Source organism: Saccostrea echinata, unplaced genomic scaffold (assembly GCF_033153115.1).
Source record: "Saccostrea echinata isolate AGI-Se365-2 ecotype Australia unplaced genomic scaffold, CSIRO_AGI_Sech_v1 ptg000029l, whole genome shotgun sequence".
In the NCBI taxonomy this organism is placed as follows: domain Eukaryota; kingdom Metazoa; phylum Mollusca; class Bivalvia; order Ostreida; family Ostreidae; genus Saccostrea; species Saccostrea echinata.
Genome location: NW_026889778.1, coordinates 40,453,140 through 40,477,271, shown reverse-complemented (window position 1 = coordinate 40,477,271; position 24,132 = coordinate 40,453,140). Strand labels below are relative to the sequence as shown.

Sequence of the window (24,132 nt, the reverse complement as noted above, 5' to 3'; positions counted from 1 at the left end):
AGTAAAATTCTATATTTTAATTTTTATTTTCACAATATTCAAATATATCAAAAAATTGTTCTTGCATTTTCTCCTATATATCTTCCCTTTATGTATGCAGATTGCTGTTTACTATTTAATAGCTCTTTTATCTTATGAAGTCCGTTAGCTAATACATGTACAATGGCTAATATTTTGAATTCAGTATTTGTGAGATTTGACATCACAAAATTTTACTAAAATCAATAATATCAAAACGTACGCATTTCAACATTTTATACAACCATTCCCCACGGTAAATTGAAATCCAGACTTTTTGATATTATAGACAGCTGCTTTTTAAATAAAAATGGAACTCGTATATATACTTACCTTGTCATCGGTCATTTGCAAAATTATTTTGTTAAAAATCATTCCAATTGTACACACAAGTACTCTGAAGTTGATATTAAAAAGAGGCTTGAGTTTCCGATTGACAATATCTTTGTAGTTTTTGGAGATCAGGTCTTCCAACAATCTGATGGAATTGCTATGGGTACCAATTGCGCCCCGTTATTAGCAGACCTTTTTGTATTCATATGAAGCAGAATTTATTCAAAAACTTCTACATGAGAAAAACAAAGCACTTGCTGTGACCTTCAACTCGACATTTCGATATATCGACGGGGTATTATCAATTAACAATAGTTATCTCCATTCATATGTCGACTCGATGTATCCCAGTGAGCTTGAAATAAAAGATACCACAGAGTCTAACATATCTGTTTCGTATTTTACTAGAAAAAGACGTTAATAGCAGCCTAACGACAAAGCTTTATGATAAAGTGATGAATATTAAAGAACAATTGAGTGAAATACATGTATGCAGCCACTGAACGTTTCCTTAATTAGAGAGAGAGAGAGAGAGAGAGAGAGAGAGAGAGAAGTATCATACAAGAGTTTTTATTTATTTTTTTTTTTTCTATGCAAAAATATCAATTAACATGTACATGTAATAATTTAGCATTTTGACATAATTATTGACAATTATGAATACGTATTTCCTTCTGAAATATTCGTTAATTTATGGATACTTATACATGTAGTACATTATACAGGTATAATAATGATGGTCGTTTGGGGTATACATGTAGATCTATGTACTTTCTTAAGCATGTTAAGACCTTCAGTTTAATACATGTATACGGAATATATTTTTCTCAACAAAAAATATATATATCATTATTTTCAGCAGTGATTTGACAACAATCCCACAATGACTGATACGTAAAAATCCAGCAATTTATATTGATCTTGCACAACATTTAATATGGCATATGGCAAATTTGCTATGGAATTTAAAATAATCACCACAACTTCAATTTATTATAGACTCTTAAAAATAATGTATGATGCTTTATATCAATTGTTTAAGATTTGTGCAGGAAATATTCGATAAAAGGACGGCTGGACTGTATATATCTATCCCCTTTAATGAACGGTTAAACGTCGGTGATATATACAAATGGCAAATTTGCTATGGAATAAAATAATCACCACGACTTCAATTTATTATAGAATTTTAAAAATACCTAATGCTTTATTTTAATGTTTAAGATTTGTGTATTCTCTCTTCTCTCTTTCCCATAGGCACCTGTCTGGATAATAATTTTTTTTAAACCATATAGTAATATGGGTTAAAAAAAATTATTACCGGAACAAGTACCTGTGTACTGGATTTACCCAAAGCCACTGAAAAGAGTTCTATCAAGGGAGACAATTTCAAATATGTTTATGAATGAAAATCATTCGGCAAACCTCGGTGTTAGATGAGGTACGAATCGGCCGAGGTGTGCCGAATGGAATGAAAATAACATGAACTCATAAGATCTTGCACTTGAAAAAATGTCTTGGTCTGCTAGAAGAACATGCAATTTAATTTTCAGAGTACCAAGATTACTAAAAAGAAGTGAAAGTAAGTAGATCTGTTCATTGTCTCTTACAAGACTCGAATCGACAGCAAACTGATAGCGCATTGAGAATTTCGAATTTCCTCGTAGCACAAATTCGGTCTTGCTGTGAAATATTCTTACTGAGAGATGGCACCAGGATGATTTATGAATTTGCCTTTTTAAAAGTATTTTGCGAAAGTTTATATACATACATGTATGTTGTCTATTGTTTATTACTCTATCTGTACCAAATTTTATATGTTATATATTTGTACCCATTTGGGCCCCAATTTAATCCCCCACCCAAACACACATCCCCCCCCCCCAAAAAAAAACTACTGTTTTATTTTCAATAAAGTATGATAGTGTTCATTGAATATCCAGTTATCCCCTTAATTTCTAGTCCTTTTGGGTTCCTTTTGTGTCCTTTTGGGTAAATCGACGATCTGGATCTACATCCTATTCTATTCTATAACACAAGTATTAGCTTTCTTAAAAAGCTTGTCTGACGTGAGCAAATTTATTGTTATAAGAAAAATTTAGAAAGTTGAATCCAGCGAGTTCAACAAAACTCTGAGTCTAGAAATAAATTAATTTGCTAAGAAACAAGAAAAGTTCAATCCAGTGGCATCAACAATAAATAAATTATTCTATATATACTGACTTACTTTTTTTCATAGCCGTGGGAACCGAGGAGAGGAGGACTCGGGGACCCCCCAATATTTTGTCGATATATAATATGCTATAGAAAACATTGCTACTTTATACTTGTGTCTCCTAAATAATGTAAATAATAGCGTATGATAATTGTTTTTGCTTGACAAGGAATTTTTCCTTGATAGTGCCCCACTAAAATTTTTGGTTGTTCGCCCCCTCCCTAGTTAGAAAAATCTAACTGTGTCTCGTGACAGGTCCTCACCACAGTTAGAGTTAAACCGGGTCCGTAGGACATTTATCATTTTAATGATAGAACATTCTATCTAGCCCCCTCCCCTGTGAAACTACAGTTCCAACACATAAAAATCTAAACATTAATTAGTGAACAGTTTTGGATGATTACATGTACGATTTTTTTTTTTTAAAGTAATAAACTGGCTAATATCTTTGAATATCAGCAAAAAATGTGAATCATCTATCTTTCACTTAAATATTTTTTTAACTATGAATAAATCAAATGTCTGCAAAGTTAGGAACATGTGTAAAGGGAGAAAGACTTTGTATGCATTGAAAATAAACATCTATTAGATAATTTGATAAGGATATTCGATAAGTGTTGACCTGACCAGCTTCATTTCTGTTGTTTTGCTGGGTTTACATGAATGATAAATGGTGCATAAGAGAATGGACAAATGTTATGTAACGTGTAATATATAATGTGATAATAATTAGGTCCAATGATTTGGCTTGTTTGTGTGTTTAGCATGTTTTCATTAATCCCTGTGCTAAGAAAAAATGAAGTTTCCAAGATAGAATTATCGCAAGAATTTTATTGAACGACTTGACCAACAAGCCTTGGCTAAAACTAGTACTGTCTGACACCATGACGTCAGACAATAATTCGAAATTTATCGTTCAAATACCATACCCAAATAGGCAACCAAAGTAAATTATATACAGTTTTATTAGCATAAAATCAAGTTCTAAATAGACCAGGTAGCAAGAAAATGGGAAAAAAATCACGACTTTGATATATTTTTTATTTTATTTATTTATTTTTTTTGAAATGGTATTAGTTACTTTTTAGCTGACCTCGATGAAGTCGAGATGAGCTTATGCTATAACCCCCGGCGTCAGCGTTAGCGTCGGTGTCCCCGTTAAAGTTTTAGGAGCAAGTCCCATTCCCAAGTAACTATAAGCCCTATCTGGACCAAACGTGCATGGATGAATGATGCATCTAGGGATGGACACTACCACACTTTCTTCGGATGCTGGATCTGACCTAGATTTTCCATATGAGTGACCAGGTTAAAGTTTTTGGAGCAGGTCCATTCCCAAGTAACTATAAGCCCTACCTGGACTAAACTTGCACTTGCATAAGTTAGGGATGAACACTACCAAACTTGCTTTGGATGCTGGATCTGACCTAGATTTTCCAGATGAGTGACCAGGTTAAAGTTTTTGGAGCAGGTCCATTCTCAAGTAACTGTAAGCCCTACCTAGAGCAAACTTGCATGGATGATGCATCCAGGGATGGACACTACACACTTACTTCGGATGCTGGATCTGAGCTAGATTTTCCACATGTGAGACAATGTTTAGATTTTGGAGCAGTCCCATTCCCAAGTAACCATAAGCCCTACCTGGACCAAACTTGCATGGATGATGCATCTAGGGATGTACACTAACCAACCTGCTTTGGATGCTGGATCTGACCTAGATTTTCCACATGAGTGAATTTTAGCCATATTTTTAACCAAATTACATGTAGCATGGATGATGTATCTAGGGATGGACACTTCCAGACTTTCTTTGGATTCTGAATCTGACTTACATTTTCCAAAACATTGTTTTTTGAACATGTCTATTTCCAAGTAACTATAAGTCCTGCTCAAACCAAACTTGCATGGATATTAGAAAAAAAAATATGATAAGAAATTTGCCTTACTTATAGATAACATTCGTCTAGGTGAACTTCGTAATCTTTGATTACCTATGTTTTATCATGGTGATGAAAGTTATTATTATTTTAAAAATAAAATTATATATATATCTCATTTGCCACAGCTCAACAAAGCAGATTTTACAATCAAAAAGTAGCTGTCAATCTAAGTGAGGATCCAGAGAGATGGAATCTGATGGGGGCTATGTACATAGAACGCATACCTGTCATTACCCCGCCCATGAAGAAGATTGAGAGGGAATACAAGGAGTACAGACAACAGCTAGAAATGGAACAGAGTCTACTTTCAGATTATGAAAATGCCAAGACAGAGGAAGAGTAAGAAATTCTTTGGGCATGTTGAGTGCAAAGGGGGCGGGATGGGGGGGGGCTGCAATAATGTAGCCCTCTCCAATTTTTTATCTGATATTTCAGGGGAAAAAAATTACAAAAAATTTGGGGATCAGGGCTACATTACTGCAGGTAGGGAGTAGAATGGTTTATTTAATCCTCATGTTAGTTGGTTTGTTTATAAGCTGAATGTATATTTTCAGATCATTTTGGAGGAATATGCTTGAAGTTGAACAATATCTGTTTACGATAGTTGAAATTTTTTGTATTTAAGCTAAAAGAATTGTCACATGGTAGTTCTCATGAATATTTTCCAAGTATTTAGGAAAAAGAAACATTTAACGTGATAAATGCAAAAAACATAAGAGTTTTAATAATGTTAATATTTTTTAAAGTTAACATCTTTAAGTTAACAAAGTTAAATTCATCATGATCAGAAATACAAATATTTTTCAATTTTAACCATCAGCATTTCTATTCAGAATTCAAAATTGATTTTATTTCAGACACCGGTTAGCTGAGCAGAGAAAGAATGTATTAGACACACCACTTCACCTAAGAAATATCCCAATCATAACCATGCAGGATAAAGAGAATATATGGAATAAAGACTTCACATCATTTAAACCAGCAGATCGTGAGACAGGTGATTTGAAAACAGTCATAGTAATCCTTAATGAGAATGAGCAATTTTTATGAGAACTCAAGTATTCAGTGCTTTATTCCGACATAGAAAAAATTTGGGGTGTGAAAAAATATCTTTTTTTTTACACCTCAATTTTTTTGTAAATCGGATTAAAGCGATCTAAAGTTCTGTGATTCTGCCCCCTTATGGTTGACTGTGGCAAACAAAGTAGTGCATACTTAATATTAAATTTGCCAGATGCCTAAATGGGTTGAATCAATTAATCTGCCCAGCCAATCGTAAAAATACAGCAAGTTTTCTTTTTAATAAATGAAGAGCTTTTTGGAATATATACTGTAGAGGATATTCAATGTTTTGTAGTTGGATATGGAATTAATGTCATCAGTGGGATAGGATTTTTTTCTTCTTTTTTTTTCACAAGTGAAAAAATATCACCTCTATTCCATCAGAAAATTGCAGTATTTACAGTTTAAATGATATAAAATATCTTTATCTTGAGTTGAATAAAGGCTGCATTGTAAAATGTAACTGAAATTGAAAAATGATTTTAGTTTGCTCTTAATTTTTATGCAATTGGGCATGTTGATTTTTATTAATAACAAAAAAACCCATACATTTTTCTTACATTTTTGGAAATTTGGAGGAACAAAATAAGTGCTCAAATTATTATTTAATTATAAACAGCTCTTAGTAGAAAAATTAACTTCCATTTTTTTACTATTGATATATATGTGATTCTTCCATTACCTAGAGGCAGACAAGACAGGCGATGTGAAGACCGTGGACAGAAAACTTGATCAGACATTAGTGCTGGTCGTCAAACAGAATATAGGGGGAAAAGAATTTTGGTACCTACCAGTGATGCAGCATGCACAGGGAATGTCCATGAGACAGGTACATACAGGTCAAACATGGTACAAAGAACCAGATTGGAATACAAATTTGGCACAAAAATTGTATTTTACCCCTCCTCCAAAGAACAGATTTATACTCTTGTAGTTATGGCCAAGATAACAATTGGGTAACACTCAGAGAGACATGAAATAAAAAAAAATTTTCGTCCAGATTAAAAATCACAGAATTAATTTTAATAAATGTAGCTTTTACCAAAAGAACAAGTAATAAAGCTTATATATGTGTCATACCTGTACATGTAGGTTGCAGAAAAAGCCGTAGCAGACACGTGTGGAACAGATCTAAAATACATGTTATTTGGAAATGCCCCGAGTGGTTACCAAATCAAGGAATACAGGAAAGAGGTGCAGGAAGAAACTAAATTAAAGGGTTCAAAGGTGAGAAGGGGTGGCTCCTCTACATAAAAACCCGTATTTGTGTACCAAACTGTACTGTGTACCTTTTAAATGGGTACTGTAAATCAATTCTTATATGTGTGGAAGAAATATGCAAGCAACTCTAGCTTGTGAATATTTATCTCTGTGGACCATTGACATTGATCAATTGAAAATTGTTGCATAATTGCACAATAATTTAATTTTGGTTGTAACGCATCATTTGATTGGATAAAAAAAAACAGTTTATATTGTATAACCTGTGTTGCCTAAGTCACAATGACTTAATTGCATCACTCAAAACATATCAATCCGCTTGACTTTAGATTTAAAATATGTACAATTTGAAGGCATTTTTGAAGGAAAAATTGTCATATTTTCTACACTTAATGATGGAAAAATAAATTAAAAGTGATGAATTTAATAGCTACCCAAGTTATACTTGTATAACCTGGGTTGAAACAGTTTACGCTTTTTTATAAATCGCTTTGCGGTTTATAAAGCGTAAACTGCCCCAGCCCCAGGTTATACAAGTATAACTTGGGTAGCTATTAAATTCATTCCTTGATGATTTAATTTACAGTGTTGTTAATAATTATACATGTGAATTAAAACATCCTTGTTAATTTCTTGCATTCTTAAGTGTTCTCCAGTTATAAGAACGACTTTATCATGTGTATGTAATATATAAATGTAAATAACTTAACTTTTTAATTCTTTTTTTTTTTTACAGATTTTCATACACAAGGCAGAATACAGAGGTGGCTCTGTGATTCCTAGTGAACAAGTTTTAGACTATGCATGGTTAACACCCAGTGAACTTAGAAAGTGTCTTGGTCGTCAAACAGCTAGGATATTTAATAAGTTTAGCATTTATTGAAATAAACCTTTAAACATAAATACTTTGTGTTTCAAAATGATATCCTCTTTACTGTAGAGTGCAGATTCAGATTACTTCTACTGATACAATGATGTGTATTTTCTAACACTTTGTATCTTCAACATAAAGAATTTGTTGTACTTGTCAGCCACGTGAACAACCAAAAATGTTTACTTGTACAGTCAAACCTCGTTATCTCGAACTCAAGGAGACCCAGAAAAAACTTTGAGATATCCGAGGATTCAAGATATCCAGGGTAAAATACTTAAAGAATAAGGGGATGGGACTTCCAAATCACTTCGACATATCCATGATATTCGAGATATCAGTGTTGGAGATACCGAAGTTCAACTGTAATTCTGATGCCAGAAAAATCTGAACTTCAGCAGGTTTAAAGAAAGTTCTTCAGAGAGATTCTGTGAACACTGGTCACTTCAGTAAACTAAAGCTTTGTGATGTAATCAGTACTTCTCAAAAGGCAAAAAAGGTTAGATAAGAAAATTTGGAAATTTTTTGCATTGGGTCTTCAAATAAACCCCAATCAAATCCTTGCTCAACTAACCATGAAGTGTGATCAAGAATATCTTGCTCAATAGCCATCTGTACTTTAGGTACTGTGGAGTCACATTTTCTTGGGGTCAAATTTTTGAGGTTTGAAGAAAAAAATATTGGTTTAAGGGGACTTGATTTTTTGGTGGGGAAGTGTTGAGTAGTTTTGTACATGTACATGTTATATACATGTATATTGTATTTTACATTTCATTTTGGACATGAATTCAGGGGTTTTTTGAAACCTCAAAAACAACGAAAAAACTCCCTGAAACTTAGTGATTTTACGGTATTTATTTTTCACCGAATAAAGTTGTACATGTATATTTGTACAAGCATAAAATTTATAAATGGGTCTTTTGCATTGTAACTTAGATATGGCTGTACAGTATCTCTGCACTGAGTAAGTAATAAGTAAATTTTATTTCATTAAGACTACAATGTACAAATGTATTCCAGTGAGAAATTTCTCTGCAGTAGACTGAAACATTTAATCTTGTCTAAATAATGTCCAAATAACCTCTCCTATCAATAGATTCTTGATCAGAAGCAACATTGAATTAGTGTTCATGACAGTTGTTTCAAACTCAGCACTACACAAAATTAGACAAGAACATTATTGTGAAAGGAAGTTATTTGTTGTTGTTGTTTTCGAGGTATGAAGAAACCCCTGAATTCATGTCCACCACAAAATGCAAAATGCTATATACATGTACATGTACATATCTACTCTTTAAATTCTTCATTCTCAAAATCAAATCCTCACGAACCCATAATTTTTCCTCAAACCTTGGAAATTTGACCCCAGGAAAATATGCAATTTTTAATACAGTATGTAGCTTGTGAAATTGAAAATGTTGGAATGATCTCACTGAATAAACAACAAATCATTTATACACAGAATAAATACACTTTAATAATGGAAAAGCGTACAGGGTAAAAAAAAATCAAACGGATATATACAACATTAATGCATTAGTTTACATACATGTACATATGAGGTGCATGTACAAATGTATATTGGATTAAAAAGTGGAACTTCTAGCATGGGATCCACTACTTAATAATTTACTTACAAGTCACTGTCATTTTAAGTTTAAATGATCCCAATTTGTTGGCACCGTATAAAGAATTTCATTATCAGCCCTATCAATAACAGAAAATGAGAACACATTGCTGGAATCCTAAGGTTTTTTTGGATTTACTCCATGTTTGGAGGTCGAATCGGATTTAACGGATCATGATCCACCGTTTGGTGGAGCATCAGTCCTAGGACTCCCACACGGTTTGCCATGGAAACACGAATATTCCTCTCCTGCTCAAAGAGGTCATCTAGTTTCAGCCACTAAAAAGTAAAGAGTACTTTGTTCAAAATGATACTTGTAAGGAAACCATCTTTGCAAAAGTGGACATACGCTGAATTGTAATGAACATTGTACCGGCATGTATGTACATGTACTTCCTTTAACTCTATTTATTGAGATAACCGTTGAAGTTCATTTGATTTCTAATTATACACTGTAAAACGTTCATAAATTTTCCAACCTGTCTAACACGCTCCATGTCGATTTCGGCTCGGCGTAATTTCTCCCAGCAGTAATGTTTATTGCACTTCTTCTTTGGGGCTCTACAGATTTCCCCAGTTTCAATGAAAACATCCACCACTAGAGGGCATCCACACACCTCTTCTGGTCCGACCTTAAGTAAAATGCCTCTTCAGTTAACTATTTATACTTTAAATTAATGACTTAAACATTTATTATAATTTGCATGAAAAATGTTCGTCATTCATCACGATTTAGAGTTTAAACAACCTTGATGGTGGGGAGGAGGGGCTTAATAACATTTAACACGAAAGAAGGCTGGAGAATTTATACAAGTTTAATGTGTTTTAACTGTATTTTTACTGATTTGAGGGAAAGTTGCTATATTTTCTATCTACTATCTCGAGAGTTAGGTATCAAATTTCAATTCTCCTACTGAGTATTCTTACTAATAATCTATTATCTATTAGTTATACATTAAAAAATTCCAGAGAAGCATTGCACAACCTTTGGTTCCTTGGTGTGTTCTGGACACAGGACTTTGAGTCGTTTACAATACACTTTCTGCTGTGTGTTATAGTAATCGCAGAACATAGAGTTCCCTTCAATCCTTGTCTTGTAGATAGAGCCGAAAGAGGTCTGGGCTTCAAACTGTTAACACACACATATATATATATACTAAATGGTTTTAAGACCTCTCTCACTTCATAGCCAAATGAAATGATACTGTTCTCAGTCTGTTCAGAGTACACTTATATGTAAATCTAATAAATATCACTATATTAAAAGAATTCTCCTTTCTGATAAAGTTGAAAGTTTTTATTTACAGTCATTTCTAATAAAATAACCCATACCGAAATAAATTATAACTTAGTTATAACTTTTGTAACTAAAAAAAGGTACAAAAAAGTTATAACTAAGTTATCGGAGTTTGGAACCGCCTGTTTTAAGTGAGGTATAATTTAGTTATAACTTAGTTACAAAAAAGTTATAACTTTTGTATAAGTTTTCATTTTTTATTTCAACATAAATACAGCAAATGCAAAAAGTTACAAAAAAGTTATAACTACAAAAAGTTATAATTATTAAAAGTTACACAAAAAGTTATAAAAAAGTTACAAAGTTATACTTTAGTTATACCCAAATAAACGGTGGAAAAAGTTACAAAAAAGTTATACCCGGAAAAAGTTATTTCAAAAGTTATAAAAAAGTTATACTTAATAAAAAGTTATGAAAAAGTTATAACTAAAAAAAGTTATACCCATGAAAAGTTATAACTTTAAAGATTATGAAAAAGTTACAGAAAAGTTATAACTATGAAAAAGTTATGAAAAAGTTACAGAAAAGTTATACCTAAAAAAAAGTTATAACTACAAAAAGTTATACCTAATAAAAGTTACAATAAAATTATACACTTCATGTTAACCTGTGGTGGAATTACTCAATTATAGGCTTTAAAAAAGCTACTCATTAAAATTTTTACAAAAAGATTATTAAAATTTTTACAAAAAAGATTATTTAAAAAAAATTAAAGCACTTACAATTTTATTTTATAAACATGATTAAGAGAGCTTGGTTCATTGTCAAATACAACTGAATGAATGCACATTCATGTTTTAAAGTCTACCTTATTTTTCATCAAGCCATCATAACAGATTGAAATTTCTCAGAATGGTTGTTTTCTTAAAATACATTTTTTTAGCATATAGTCATAAGAGTTTTTGTAAAATTACCTAGTAAACTGCATTCTACTCTTGTGAACTTTTATAAATAGGCATCACTGCCTAGATTTTAACTCTCTAGTTTTTCATGTTAGCGCCATGATCTAGCTGTACTTCAAAAAAAAAAAAAAGAAGGTTCTAAGCAGTGATTTCGGTCACAGTTCTAAGCTGCATACCACCCAAGTCCTTGCACAGGTATCCTTGTGGATGTACAGTTGTGATTTTTATCTGGATTATTTAAAGACGGGCTGCACCAGTAGTTGGCTGAACTGGTCGAGGGACTTGGCCATCCGGCCAGCGGTCTGCGCCCCTTGACAGGTTGTACTGGTAGTAGGCTGAAGTGGTCATGGGACTTGGCCGGCCAGCAGTATGTCCCCCTCGACAGGCTGCACTGGTATTTGGCCGAGCTGGTCGAGGGACTTGGCCGGCCGGCAGACAGTCTGCGCCCCTCAGTGGCCTGCACTGGTAGTCGTCCGAGTCTTCATTTGAAATATGCTTGCAATTTCAACCTTCTCTTCATTTTTCTTCAATTCTGCAAAAATTAAAAAGGTTCAAACTTTAAATATTTTAATTTTTTCTTTTAAAAAAAAGTTGAAGTGTTTTCTGCACTCAAAGCATATCAGATTGGAACCACTCTTTAATATCAATTCATTCAAATTCAAGGCATATGCATCTATAACTTGGAAAACAAAAATTAGAGTTCTGTTGTGTAATTGAGAAAATTCAACCTCAAAGCTCATCACATAAACATGCATTAAAAAAATTTTAAACATAAAGAACAATATAGAACCTGACAGCTTTATAGGAATTAGCTTTAGATTTATCGAATTTGAAATAAAAATAAGATTTGATTATTTACTTACCTAAAACAGGTGATATTTTTGAAGGATTTCACTCCAGCTTGGCACAGACATGAGATGCTCATGGAAAGAAATAATGTACCAGTATACTGCTGAAATTAAATAAAAATTAGAAATTTTATTTTACTCATTTCAGTACACTATATCATGTTATGATCATGTGGTGTTTAAAGGCTACAATATGTACAATATTAAAACAGTTCAGAGAATCTGTTAAACAATTACACAATATAGGTCATTTAATAATTAAACTGATCTATAGGAATATTTAAAGAATTAAATATGACAAAGAATAACATTTTTTGTTCCTATACTAAATGCTGAAAATTTTTTTTTTTTCAATTTCTTCACTTCAGTCTTTGTCATTGACATACCAATCAAAACAAACAAGAAATCTGAGATTCACATGCCTAGAATTTTGTTCATTCTACATATTTCTTCTTTTTTGAATGCCCATCTAGAGGTAATAAACATTTCCTACCAAAAACATCAAAATATTAACATAAATATTGCCTTACCGAATGATTTTGTCATCGTTTTTCTATCAACACTTTCAGCACACCAACATTCAAATCGTCCATGAAAAAATCCGCGCTCTGTTGTTGACCAATCAGAGACTTAGAATAAGTCACGTGATTGAAAATAAATAAATAAATAATTCATAATTAATTTATTTTAAATCCAAATAAACATAATTGTGTATTTTGAAACTTATCTTAAATATTAAAAAGCCAGTTGGTGTTAAAATTTTGAAACAGAGTTCCAACAAAACGGACAAAACGGACGTCGGGGCCGCCATATTTGTGTCGTTGCCGCCATTTTGAATTTAATGTTTTATTTATTTATGAAAATAACTAGTAAAACTGGGTTATTTAATCAGGCAAATAATAAAATCCACATGTCCTAGTCTTCTGCTAAAATCTTAATATAACTGGCAGTCTTTATTCCCAACATCGTAATATCTGTTAATAAATGAACATACACACACTGTATGTTGTTGTTTATCTTTCTAGCCACCCTTATTATGATTGATTTACTTTAGATTTCAAACAACCCTTGTAAAATTGTACCATTGCGTAATACACAAGCTGAAATTTACGAAGTGTAGGCCAAAAAGGTCATCTAGTACAAACACCTGTGTCACGAGAAAACAATGGGGAAATTAACACTGTTTTGCACACGAAGAAAAATCTGTGCAAAATATTAAATGACTTCATGAGATTATAACATTTGACCACTGTTTATATCTCTTGAACATTTATATTTCTCCAGAATTAGGGAAATTATTCCACCTTAAGATGTACATGCATATAATTTACAAAACATGAAATCTATATAATACGTATTTTCTGAGAGAGAGAGAGAGATTATTCCCAACTTTAGATGAAACTAGTACTTACGAGACAAATACTAATTAAACAACATTTATTAATGAGAGAGAGAGAGAGAGAGATTTAGAGAGAGATTTATTCCCAACTTCAGATGTAATTTACTACAAGTCTCAACTTCACATCTCTTCTGTTGAACTTAACAGTGGATGTGGCTGTGGACTGTAATGGATGAGAAAAACATTGGTAGTAAAGATGTCTAAGAAGCCCCCCTTTTTCTTTAAAAAAAAAAAAAAAATCTCAACTCACAACAAAACAGAAAAATAAATGTCTGTGTAAGTAATAGCAGTATATAATGCAATTCATTATATGAATAATTTTTAGATAAAGAAAATTCTGCATATAAACAGTGGTACCTTTATGTAGCCCTTAATCATCCCCACCTTTTTATTCATATCCTCTGTAGATATTACAGGTATGTAAAACTGTATTACTATACTAATATAATTATGCTTATTTATTACTTTATATGATTAAATTTCAACAGTTATATAAAAAAAATTTAATTTAGGTGTATGGTAAAAAAAAAAAAAAAAAAAAAAAAAAAATATTCAGTTTAACTTAGTAGCCATTCTGCAAAATGACTAAGTCCAAATTAGGTACAAAAAAGTTACACAGAAAAATGACAAAGTCCTGAAAAGTTATGTTTTAGTTACGTCTGAAAATGGCTAAGACCAAAAAGGTACAAAAAAGTTATACAGTAAAATGACAAAGTCCAGAAAAGTTATCTTTTAGTTACACCAGAAAATGGCTAAGTTCAAAAAGGTACAAAAAAGTTATACAGTAAAATGACAAAGTCCAGAAAAGTTATATTTTAGTTACATCTAAAAATGGCTAAGTCCATTTTAGGTACAGAAAAGTTATAACTAAAATGTAACTTTTTCTTGAGGTACAAAAAAGTTACAGAAAAGTTATAACTTAGTTATAACTTATTTCGGTATGGGAACTACTGTAGATTTATGCTTTGATGTGGTATTTTTAAATTGGAATGCATATCATTTCAAGGGTAACTGCAGACTTAATATGCTTTTAACAAACCTTGGAGAAGCATTTTTCCATATGACGTAATGCTCCTTTCTGATTTAACTCAGCACCACATGTAACACAGTACAAACTTAACTCCAGATCATCCTCATTATCCTTCTCCTGCAAATAATTGCATGTTTTAAATGGTAATATACTTTTACTAGTATAATATAATAATAATATAACTAATATATAATATAAAACATCAGATAAGAGGCATGTAGCAATATTACACTTCTGTCACTCATACATGTACACTAAATGATAAACAGATTGAAAAACAAAAAACAAGGACCCCCCCCTCCTCCTTTTTTTCATACATGCACAAGTTACCAAGTCTGATACAAAGTCACTATTTGTCAAAAAATAATGCCACTACTGAATTTGTATTGTCAATAATGTATAAAAAAAAAAAAAATGGCCTCACATCTTGTTCTGGGGCGATAGTGACATTTTTGGCACGGTCAACGATGCCGTCCAGCTCCTGATGTCTGAGATCAAGCTCGGCCAGTTTCTGTCTACATTCGAGCTGCTCGCGTCTTATCTTCTCCAGCATCTTCTTATTGTTCTCCTCTGTCACACAAGGACTGCTCTGCCATTGTGAAATCTTAGGAGGCAAGAGCTCGTAAATCCGACTGCAATGTACATACATGTAACTTCGGATTAGCTGAACAAAAAGTGTCCTACAGAACCAGGTCAACCTGCTTTAAAATTCCATGCGATAACACACTGGAACATGTATCTGAAAAACTTAATCTGAATAATCAGTTGACCATCAACAAGTTTTCTCACTGCATTCAGCTACAGCAGTGCAGCGAATGATATCAAAGAACCTTAATGCACACTTAATACACTTTAATACTTATAAATAAACAGAGAAAATTATGAAACTTGTCTGTAAAATTACATATTTATGTCACTTAAAAAGAATAATTCTTTTTCCTTGCTATATGTCCCTTTTCCATCAGTCTGATTTGTATCGTACATGTCCCATATACTTGTATATACATATGGCATTAAAAAATGAAATTACCATACCTTTTGGCCAATTTAAGACCACAATCATCTGAACAATACTTGGAATTTGGTCTGGCTGCTTCAATACAACCAGGCCCAAAGCATTGTTTTGGCTCATCAACCTCGCTCTCACGAACATCTTCTATCTCCAACCTCTTTCTCTTGGATTCAACGGAAGCATTCTCTTTGGCTTTCTATTAATAAATAATCATAAAGTACAAGATAACCACAGACTTATATTCATCCAGTTATGAATAACATATACATTGACAACAGATTTTTATTTTCTAGCCTTATCTATACAAAGTAAGACCCTATACCTTTGTTTTTTTGTCTGGTGAGTGCTTGCGTCCTCTTTTCTTGTACTTCTTTTTAGCTGACCCACTCTCCGACATACTTTTCTTCCTCCCTCTCTTACCCTGCAAAATGATCCAGAAATCAGACTTAGACACTAATTAAATTCCACATATACCATACATTTATGAGCTGAAGTAGTTAAATTCAAACCCCACTAAATACCCTTACTGTGAAATCACTAATTACACTGGAGGACAAATTTTCCCTGTTTTTGTGGTACATGTATGAAGAGCCCACACTTTCATATCCTCCAAGAAATCTTAATATTTAAAACTACAGTTTCATGTTTTCTACCATCACCTCTTCAACCACAAAATCAAAGTCCCTTGAAGCACAGGAGTTCGCGTACCTATCAATTTAACCGAAATTTTCAGGAAATAAAAAAAATACGTAATACCTGTAATAATTTCGTATTTTTTTTATTTACTGAAAATTTCGGTTAAATTGATAGGTACGCGAACTCCTGTGCTTGAAGCAATGTGTTTTCCTTAAACCATGAAATTTGACTCCACAAAAAAACCAAGTAATTTTACAGTATTTTACTCTTTAGGATCCAAAGATTTCAAAATTTCATTTCAAACACCTTTTTTTCCATGGCTTTGACATTAAAAAAGTCCAGGAATTAGATATATTGAGGAGGACATTGTCACAGCAATTTTTTTGCCTAATATATTCTGCTTTGTTGAAGTATATTTTCTTATTTAGAATGACAAAGTGCCAAAACATAAGTTCATTGCAAGCAATTATTCTAAATCTACACCCTTTTTGGAATTGCTGAGTTGTGATTGATTCTAATGATAAACAGTTGTCAGTTTTTACCTTTGGTGATTTTTCAATGTTTTCTGAGCCATAATCGGGATCATCATCAACATCCATAAAGTCATCGTCATCATCACGAACACCACTGGAAGTACATAATCATCACAAAATAAGGACTCACGGCTCTTTATAATCTTAAAACTATAACATTAATCTCTTTTGCAAACATGTTTAAATGGCAATATGAATTTCTCAAGACAACAACACTGTACATGTAGCTCAATTGATTTCAATCTGTATAACATCTGAAAGGGATATGGTCTGTGATTTTGCATGTATAAATATGGGCAGAACTATGTTTACAGAAATTAATTCTTGTATCAATAGAATATAGGACTGGTTTCATGAGACACAAAATGTGGTCAATCCGAATGTTTCACCTTTTCATCAAAAGAGTGTCATGTTTGGTCATTTCAAGTCTTTTTTTGAAATATAAAGATTCATAAAATCTTTGTTAATCAACACCCTTGTGCTATATGTGATATTTTGATATACAGGCACATTTAAATTTATTAAAAAAAAAAAAAAATCCTGCAAAAAAGTTAACGCAGTTCACAAAATTTTCAATTTACAGGTACATGTATGTACACCTGGTATATCATACAGTAAAAAAATAACCATTAAACCATATTACTTTAAAATTTGAGTAGTACTGTATATCACCAATTATTTGCAACATCTTATTTTCATGAGATGGTTTTATTGTATTTATATAAGTGAACATTGTTCTTCTTAATCTCTACTGATAAAATTATAACCAAGAATTTAATTTTCACAAGTAGTCTGCCTTGCTTAATTGAGCCAAAATAAAGTACCGTACTTGCAAATTAAACATGATTTACAGTATACATGTACAAAATCATGCAACTTGCTGGGTATATGTTGTACAAGTCAGCAAATATAATTCTTGGAGTTTCAAGACAACAATTTCATGAAAGAAAAAATCTGTTTAGACTGTACCCCAAAGCCATAACAATCATGCTTTATGTACATGGTTTTTTTTTCCTTCTCATATTTTAAAGTAAAATGATAATTAATTAAGATATTATTTGGGCTTATACATTTCCAAACAAAAAATGAAGAAAAAATATGGATCAATCAATACCTGTCACCTCAACCATAGAAAAAAAAAATCTATAATAAAGTCATACAAATGCCAGATATCATAGTTTTAGCAGAATGTGGTCTTAAGGTTTGGTAAAAAAAAAATAATTTAAAAAAAGCAGAAATTATTGGTATAACTTAAAAAAAAAATAATTCATGTCAATACAAAGAATCTATCAGGAATTTGAACTGATTGATATATATGTACATATACAACCAGAATGAATATAATCTTTTTAAACTTAATTTAATGCATGCAGAATGAAAATTTAAAAATTTCAAATGAACCAGCAACAAAACTCTTAAAATCTATTTCAAATTGAAGCTTGCATGTCTACTGACCACTCTATGATTCTACAATATTCACAAAACATTTAAACAACCTCATTACAATAATTAGCTAGAAATATGTCCATTGGACATGAATGCCCTGCCCAAGATACATTTGTATTGCAATATAAGAAGATACATGTATGTACCATCATTCCTTACCCAGTCAGAGATAACATGGTCATAGGGAAGGTCAAAGTAAAAAAAAAAATATGTATTTTATGACACAGTTAATTAGTTTAAAATATCGAAAACTGTTTCTTTGAAACCAAGTTAAAAATAAAATAAGGAATTATAAATGGGGTCAAGGTAATAGGAACTGTAAAGTTCTGAAAATTATGAAACGGTTACATGTAGCTTCCACTATCACACATAATTGTAAGAGTTTTTTATAAAAATATCCTTAATAATTGCTTTAAAACTGAACCAAATACTAAATAGGTACTGAAAGGTCAAGGTCACAGGGAAGGTCAAGGTCAGAAAAGTACTCACCAAGATGTATAGTGTATGAATTTTGGTTAACATTATATCTTTAACAGTTTCTTTGAAACTAAGCTTAATGCAAAGTGTGACAGATGGACAGATGGAAGGATGGAAGATGGACAAACACTATATCCCCAGCCAAAATCATGGCAGGGCATAAAAATAAAAACTAAGAAGTAGGATGCTATTCATAATACAATCATATACTGTTAAATAACTTAGTATTATCAATAAATGTGTGTGAAATATGCCAAAACACAAAGTTATGGATGCTGAAATTTTCAGTTGAGCATTTGTAAAATTCTTACCTGTAATATTCTGTTCTGATAGACTCGGTTTCTGTGGTCAAAACACACTCTTGCTTTTCTATGGATTTTTTATTCATCATATTCAAACCCTGGAAAAATAATTTTTCCCTTCTCAAAGACTTTTATTTCATAACAGTAATGCTACAACTTCTTAGTTATCGAATTATAGAACATTAATACACACTTAATGAAACATATTCATGGGAGTGTTTTAAATACATGTATTTCATAACGAAATTTGAGTTTGCATACATTTTCTTCTGAAATTAATAGCTAAAATGTACGGTAATTAATTATAACTGCTGTGATTATAATGTCAAATAATACATATACTCTTATCATTAAGGTTGAACAAGTACTAAGGACATACAAAATTGAGGCACTGTCGTAGTCTGCATTTCTGACGGATCTTGTTTGGACCTCCAAACTTCTTCATGTCCTGTCAAAATTCAGATACCCAGAATAATTCGTGAGAACATGAACAGTGCATTAACAAAGCCTTTTAAAGATCCAAGTTTGACAAGGACAACTAGCAATTTCTGATGAGTATAACTGTTTCATATCATGCATATGGTACATGTACAGGTGTTCATCCAAAAATCATTTTGACAATTTAGGCATTTAAATACAATCATTGAAGATTATGTAATAACAAGCATTCTGAGAGTATTGCATTAGCAATACTAGTCCCCTACCGGCAAGTGTAATCTGGTTCCCGTTAAAAATTGAAAATGCCATAATTCCATCAAAAATCAATGAAGCGGGACGAAATGCAAACTTGATCTGTAACTAATCAAGGTAAAGTCACATACTAAAAATCAGCTCAATATCTGAAAGCGTTTAGAAGAAAATTGCGGAAAACCCTTAAAAATTGAAAAGGCCGTAATCCCGTCAAACATCAATGAAGCGGAACGAAATGCAAACTTGATCTGCAACTCATCAAGATACACTTACATACCAAAAATCAGCTCAATATCTGTAAGCGTTTAGAAGAAAAGTGCGGAAAACCAAGTGGGACAGACTGACAGACAGACAGAGGGACAGACGGACAGACAGACAGACAGACAGACGGACGGACAGACTCAGAGGAAACCTATAGTCCCCTCCGGTTTCACCGGTAGGGGACTAATAATGTACTTTCTTTCTTGTACTTTGATAGATATATGGATCTCGATCACTTTAGATCTACATGGATTCCCATTGAGTGACTCTGATTTTGAACACAAAATTTTGTATGTACATACATAATTTTTATGTACAGGTGCATTGAAATCGTTTCGCCAATATATATATAATATATATATTTTTTTAAATTATATCCAATCTTAGAACACAGAATCTTATTTGTAGAAAGTTTCCTATCAAATTCATGTAAATTATAAAATACAACATATGTTTACCTTAATATAGGACACTTTACAACTACCATTACAAACTGGTTATACACATACCTTACAATAGTCACATCGCGCACAGTCCTCTGTTCTGTGGCAGGCTGTACACTCCCCACAACGTCGCGACGACTTCTTCTTACTACTAGAATCCTAGTAAAAAATGAAAGAAAAATGATTTTTTTTTTCTCTCCTGTGCATTCATATTTTTTGGATAAATATCCAAAAAAAAAAAAACAGCAACAATAAATACATTCTAATTGTTAACAGTATCTTTAATAATTATGTGCCAAACTTTGAAGGAGATATTGTACATTTAGGAAAAAGAACCCTATCCACAGAAAAAAAGTCTGTAAAAATAAAAATCTGTAAATATAAAATAATTGAAATTGAAGAAAATTTAGTATATACAAAAAAAGTATAATTTAACAAACAAGTATAATTTATAATATTGTTGAAGGAAAAGGATTAGAGGAAAACACACATACAGTAATCAATTTATCAATTTTAGAATTACTGTCCTTTCAAGAGGGTCATTCATCCTATTCCTAAAATTCAGCATTATTTTAAAGTACACGTGTATCATATTGTGCTACCTAAAAGTAACTTTAATTAATAAAAACCTTGCTTCTTCAAAAATTAATATAAAAAAAGCTTACATCTCTGCTTCGGAATTCTCTGTCAGAATGAGATGAATGTTTGTGGGAGGAGTGTTTCTCCTTGGAACTTTTCTTGTGTTTGTATTTGATTTCCAAGCTTGGATCTTGTTCTTAAATTATAACATGTAAACATCAATACTATTTTCAATGTACATACAGGGTTTTCAAAGAGATTGGAAACAGGTGGTACTTTTATAAAAATGGGAGGTACCTTGTGGAAACGATTTTAATTAAATATGTTTATTTTTATCAATTTTTTCTCGACTAACAAATATTTTGGCCAGTACAAACATTATTTCAGTTGGATAAAAGTACCGGGTACCAGCACATTTTGAAAGGCCTGTACATGTATGGTCATGCATACAATTTCATTTATTAGATACTTTGAATTACATGTAAGAACCTTTGAATTATAGGTTAAAGGACTACATAATGCACAAAAAACAAGCTGACAAATGATGGATGTGTTCTTTATCCCTTTCTTCATGAGTGTGATAACTGAAACATGTTTCACTTCAGAAAAATCAAATACATACAATAATACATGTACCTGAACATATAAATTTAAATTTTGAGTTCAGATTGATGAATTTCCAGTGGCTCAATTAAAGGGTTTACAAGGGGGAACAAGCCAGCAATCTTTCCAGATTTATATGAAAATCAAAAGTGACCTCTCACCTCTGCAAGAAGTACAATAGAAGTGTTTAATAAGCTCTGCATCTTTCTGGGTGACTCCAATGCAATCTCCATGGTACCATTCCTCACAGTTATCACAACCACTGTTGGTGAAGGAAGCAAAAGAAATAAGATTGTTTTAATGATTATTAAAAGCAGGGGTGTGCAATTACCATCGCCCGACGCCCGGGTCTACCAATTTTAGAGGTCCGGCTATCATAAATCTATACTGCAATTTAAAAACTAAGCTATTAATCATTTAACCCAATATCCCTATACATACATCATAAATCGACTACAGTCTTTGGAACGACAGATACAGTACTCCTGCTCATATGCCCCTCCAGGTCCCTCATGGTCCATGATTCGGATCAGCTGATCTACTTTTGTTTTCCTTTCTGGTAACATACTGGTTTCTATTCTTTTTTATATTATTATTGAAAATACATCAATTATAGATCCTTCCTGGATTCACCAACACATATAAAACTTGTACAGTAATTTTGCTTGTCTCCTCTGCAATCTAACTCTGGAAAAAAGTTGTACAGAAGTTAATTTCAGAACGTTCTTTGTTTTCAACGTAGCAGTAATACACCATTTAAACATTTCATTCTTAAAAGCATTTTGTTTAATCATGTTTCACGTAAACCATCTCGAATTACCTCCAAATATTCTGTCATATTAATGTCACGGATGAATTTCATCTATAGTTTCATCAACTGCACCTTTGAAACTGGAAGCTTATAACCGGTAGAGAAATGATATACTGCTACACTGCTTAAGTAAGAAAAACTTACATGTACGTAAATTTTCCGTTTTCGAAGTCCGAAGCCAAACAAGGCATTCAATCTGCGTCAACTCGATGTTTGAAAACTACAAATTACGGACCGGTATCGATTAAATTTCCGAATTGCTGGTGGGAGGCTGCATTGTTCAGTGAGTTTTTTTTTTTTGTTTTGTTTTGTTTTGTTTTTTATGCACCCGGATCGAAAGATCCCGGGGATATATTGTTTTTGTCCTGTCTGTCTGTTGTCAACACTAACCTTGCCCATAACTTTTGATTGCTTGGAGCTATGACTTTCATATTTCACATGTGTATTCCTTGTGACAAGACCTTTCTTTGGGTACCATCATATTTGACCTTCTGACCTTGACCTTGGAGTTTGACCCACTTTTACAAAATTTCATGAGACTTTAACCTTGGCCATAACTTCTGAACTGTTGGTGCTTGGGGTTTCAAATTCACATGTGTATTCTTTGTGACAAGGCCTTCCTTGGGATACCAACAGCTTTGACCTTGAACTTGGAGTTTGACCTACTTCAATTTTGAAAAAAAATTTGGCCATAACTTTTGAAGAGTTAGTGCTAGGGTTTTTATACTTCGCATATGTATTTCTTGTGAGAAGACCTTCCTTTCGATACCAACAACTTTGACCCTTTGACCTTGACCTTGAAGTTTGACTTACTTTTGAAAAACTTGGCCATATTTTTTTAACAGTTGGAGTTAGGGCTTTCATACTTGACATATGTATTCCTTGTGACAAGACCTTCCTTTAAATACCAACAACTCTGACCCTTTGACCCTGACCTTGAAGTTTGACTTACTTTTGAAAAACTTTAACCTTGGCCATAACTTTTGAACAGTTGGTGTTAGGGCTTTCATACTTCACATATATGCATCCCTTGTGACAAGACCTTCCTTTAAATACCAACAACTCTGACCCTTTGACCTTGAAGTTTGACCTACTTTTGAAAAACTTTAACATTGGCTATAACTTTTGAACAGTTGGTGTTAGGGCTATCATATTGAATTTTGAAATATGATATGAAGTTATCAGAGTACAATTTTTCAATAATGCAATTCCCCAAGAAAAGAGTTTGGCCTCTGCTTTCGCCAATCTCAATCTTTGCGGTTTTTTTTTTCTGTAGGGGTTGTTTAGGAACAGGGTCTACAATCCTAGACCACAGATACTGAATGAGCTCTAAAGAAATGAAAAGTGTCTAAGCAAAAAATATGTGACAGAGTTATACAAATTTTGAGAAGCAACTTTCATTTGTAGTTGAAATAGTGGAGATCATTAAGAACGTAATGTACGTGGGCTTTTGACGCTGTGAAATTCAACGTAACAAAAATGACGTAATTTAGAAATTTCACTAATTTTCATTAATGTTTGAGATTTTGTCCAGTGTGGAATATTTTAGTTGGTAATTGTACACAATGAATCT

The 24,132-nt window shown here is 32.4% G+C and overlaps 2 protein-coding genes and 1 long non-coding RNA gene across 3 annotated transcripts; 1 reads left to right on the top strand and 2 right to left on the bottom strand.

Moving 5' to 3' along the window:
- Positions 1 to 1,833: 1,833 nt before the first annotated feature.
- LOC133194827 (large ribosomal subunit protein mL46-like) lies at positions 1,834 to 7,695 on the top strand. The gene is made up of 6 exons (XM_061330733.1): positions 1,834 to 1,933; positions 4,635 to 4,848; positions 5,367 to 5,506; positions 6,258 to 6,400; positions 6,664 to 6,798; positions 7,529 to 7,695. Exons 1-6 carry the CDS (start codon positions 1,864 to 1,866, stop codon positions 7,673 to 7,675), a joined length of 849 nt encoding a protein of 282 aa, XP_061186717.1. The 5' UTR covers positions 1,834 to 1,863; the 3' UTR covers positions 7,676 to 7,695.
- A 1,457-nt stretch (positions 7,696 to 9,152) lies between these two features.
- LOC133195935 (CXXC-type zinc finger protein 1-like) lies at positions 9,153 to 22,665 on the bottom strand. The gene is made up of 15 exons (XM_061331918.1): positions 22,569 to 22,665; positions 22,190 to 22,435; positions 21,910 to 22,010; positions 21,232 to 21,341; positions 20,633 to 20,725; positions 19,552 to 19,620; positions 19,182 to 19,270; positions 16,957 to 17,041; positions 16,101 to 16,199; positions 15,802 to 15,974; positions 15,191 to 15,398; positions 14,776 to 14,883; positions 10,276 to 10,419; positions 9,770 to 9,922; positions 9,153 to 9,569 (listed from the first exon to the last, which is right to left on the bottom strand). The coding sequence occupies exons 2-15, from the start codon at positions 22,312 to 22,314 to the stop codon at positions 9,426 to 9,428; spliced, it is 1,701 nt and encodes a 566-aa protein (XP_061187902.1). The 5' UTR covers positions 22,315 to 22,435; positions 22,569 to 22,665; the 3' UTR covers positions 9,153 to 9,425.
- LOC133194826 (uncharacterized) lies at positions 11,114 to 12,890 on the bottom strand. The gene is made up of 3 exons (XR_009722186.1): positions 12,868 to 12,890; positions 12,353 to 12,441; positions 11,114 to 12,021 (listed from the first exon to the last, which is right to left on the bottom strand). It is a non-coding gene; the product is annotated as an uncharacterized LOC133194826 (long non-coding RNA).
- Positions 22,666 to 24,132: the final 1,467 nt, after the last annotated feature.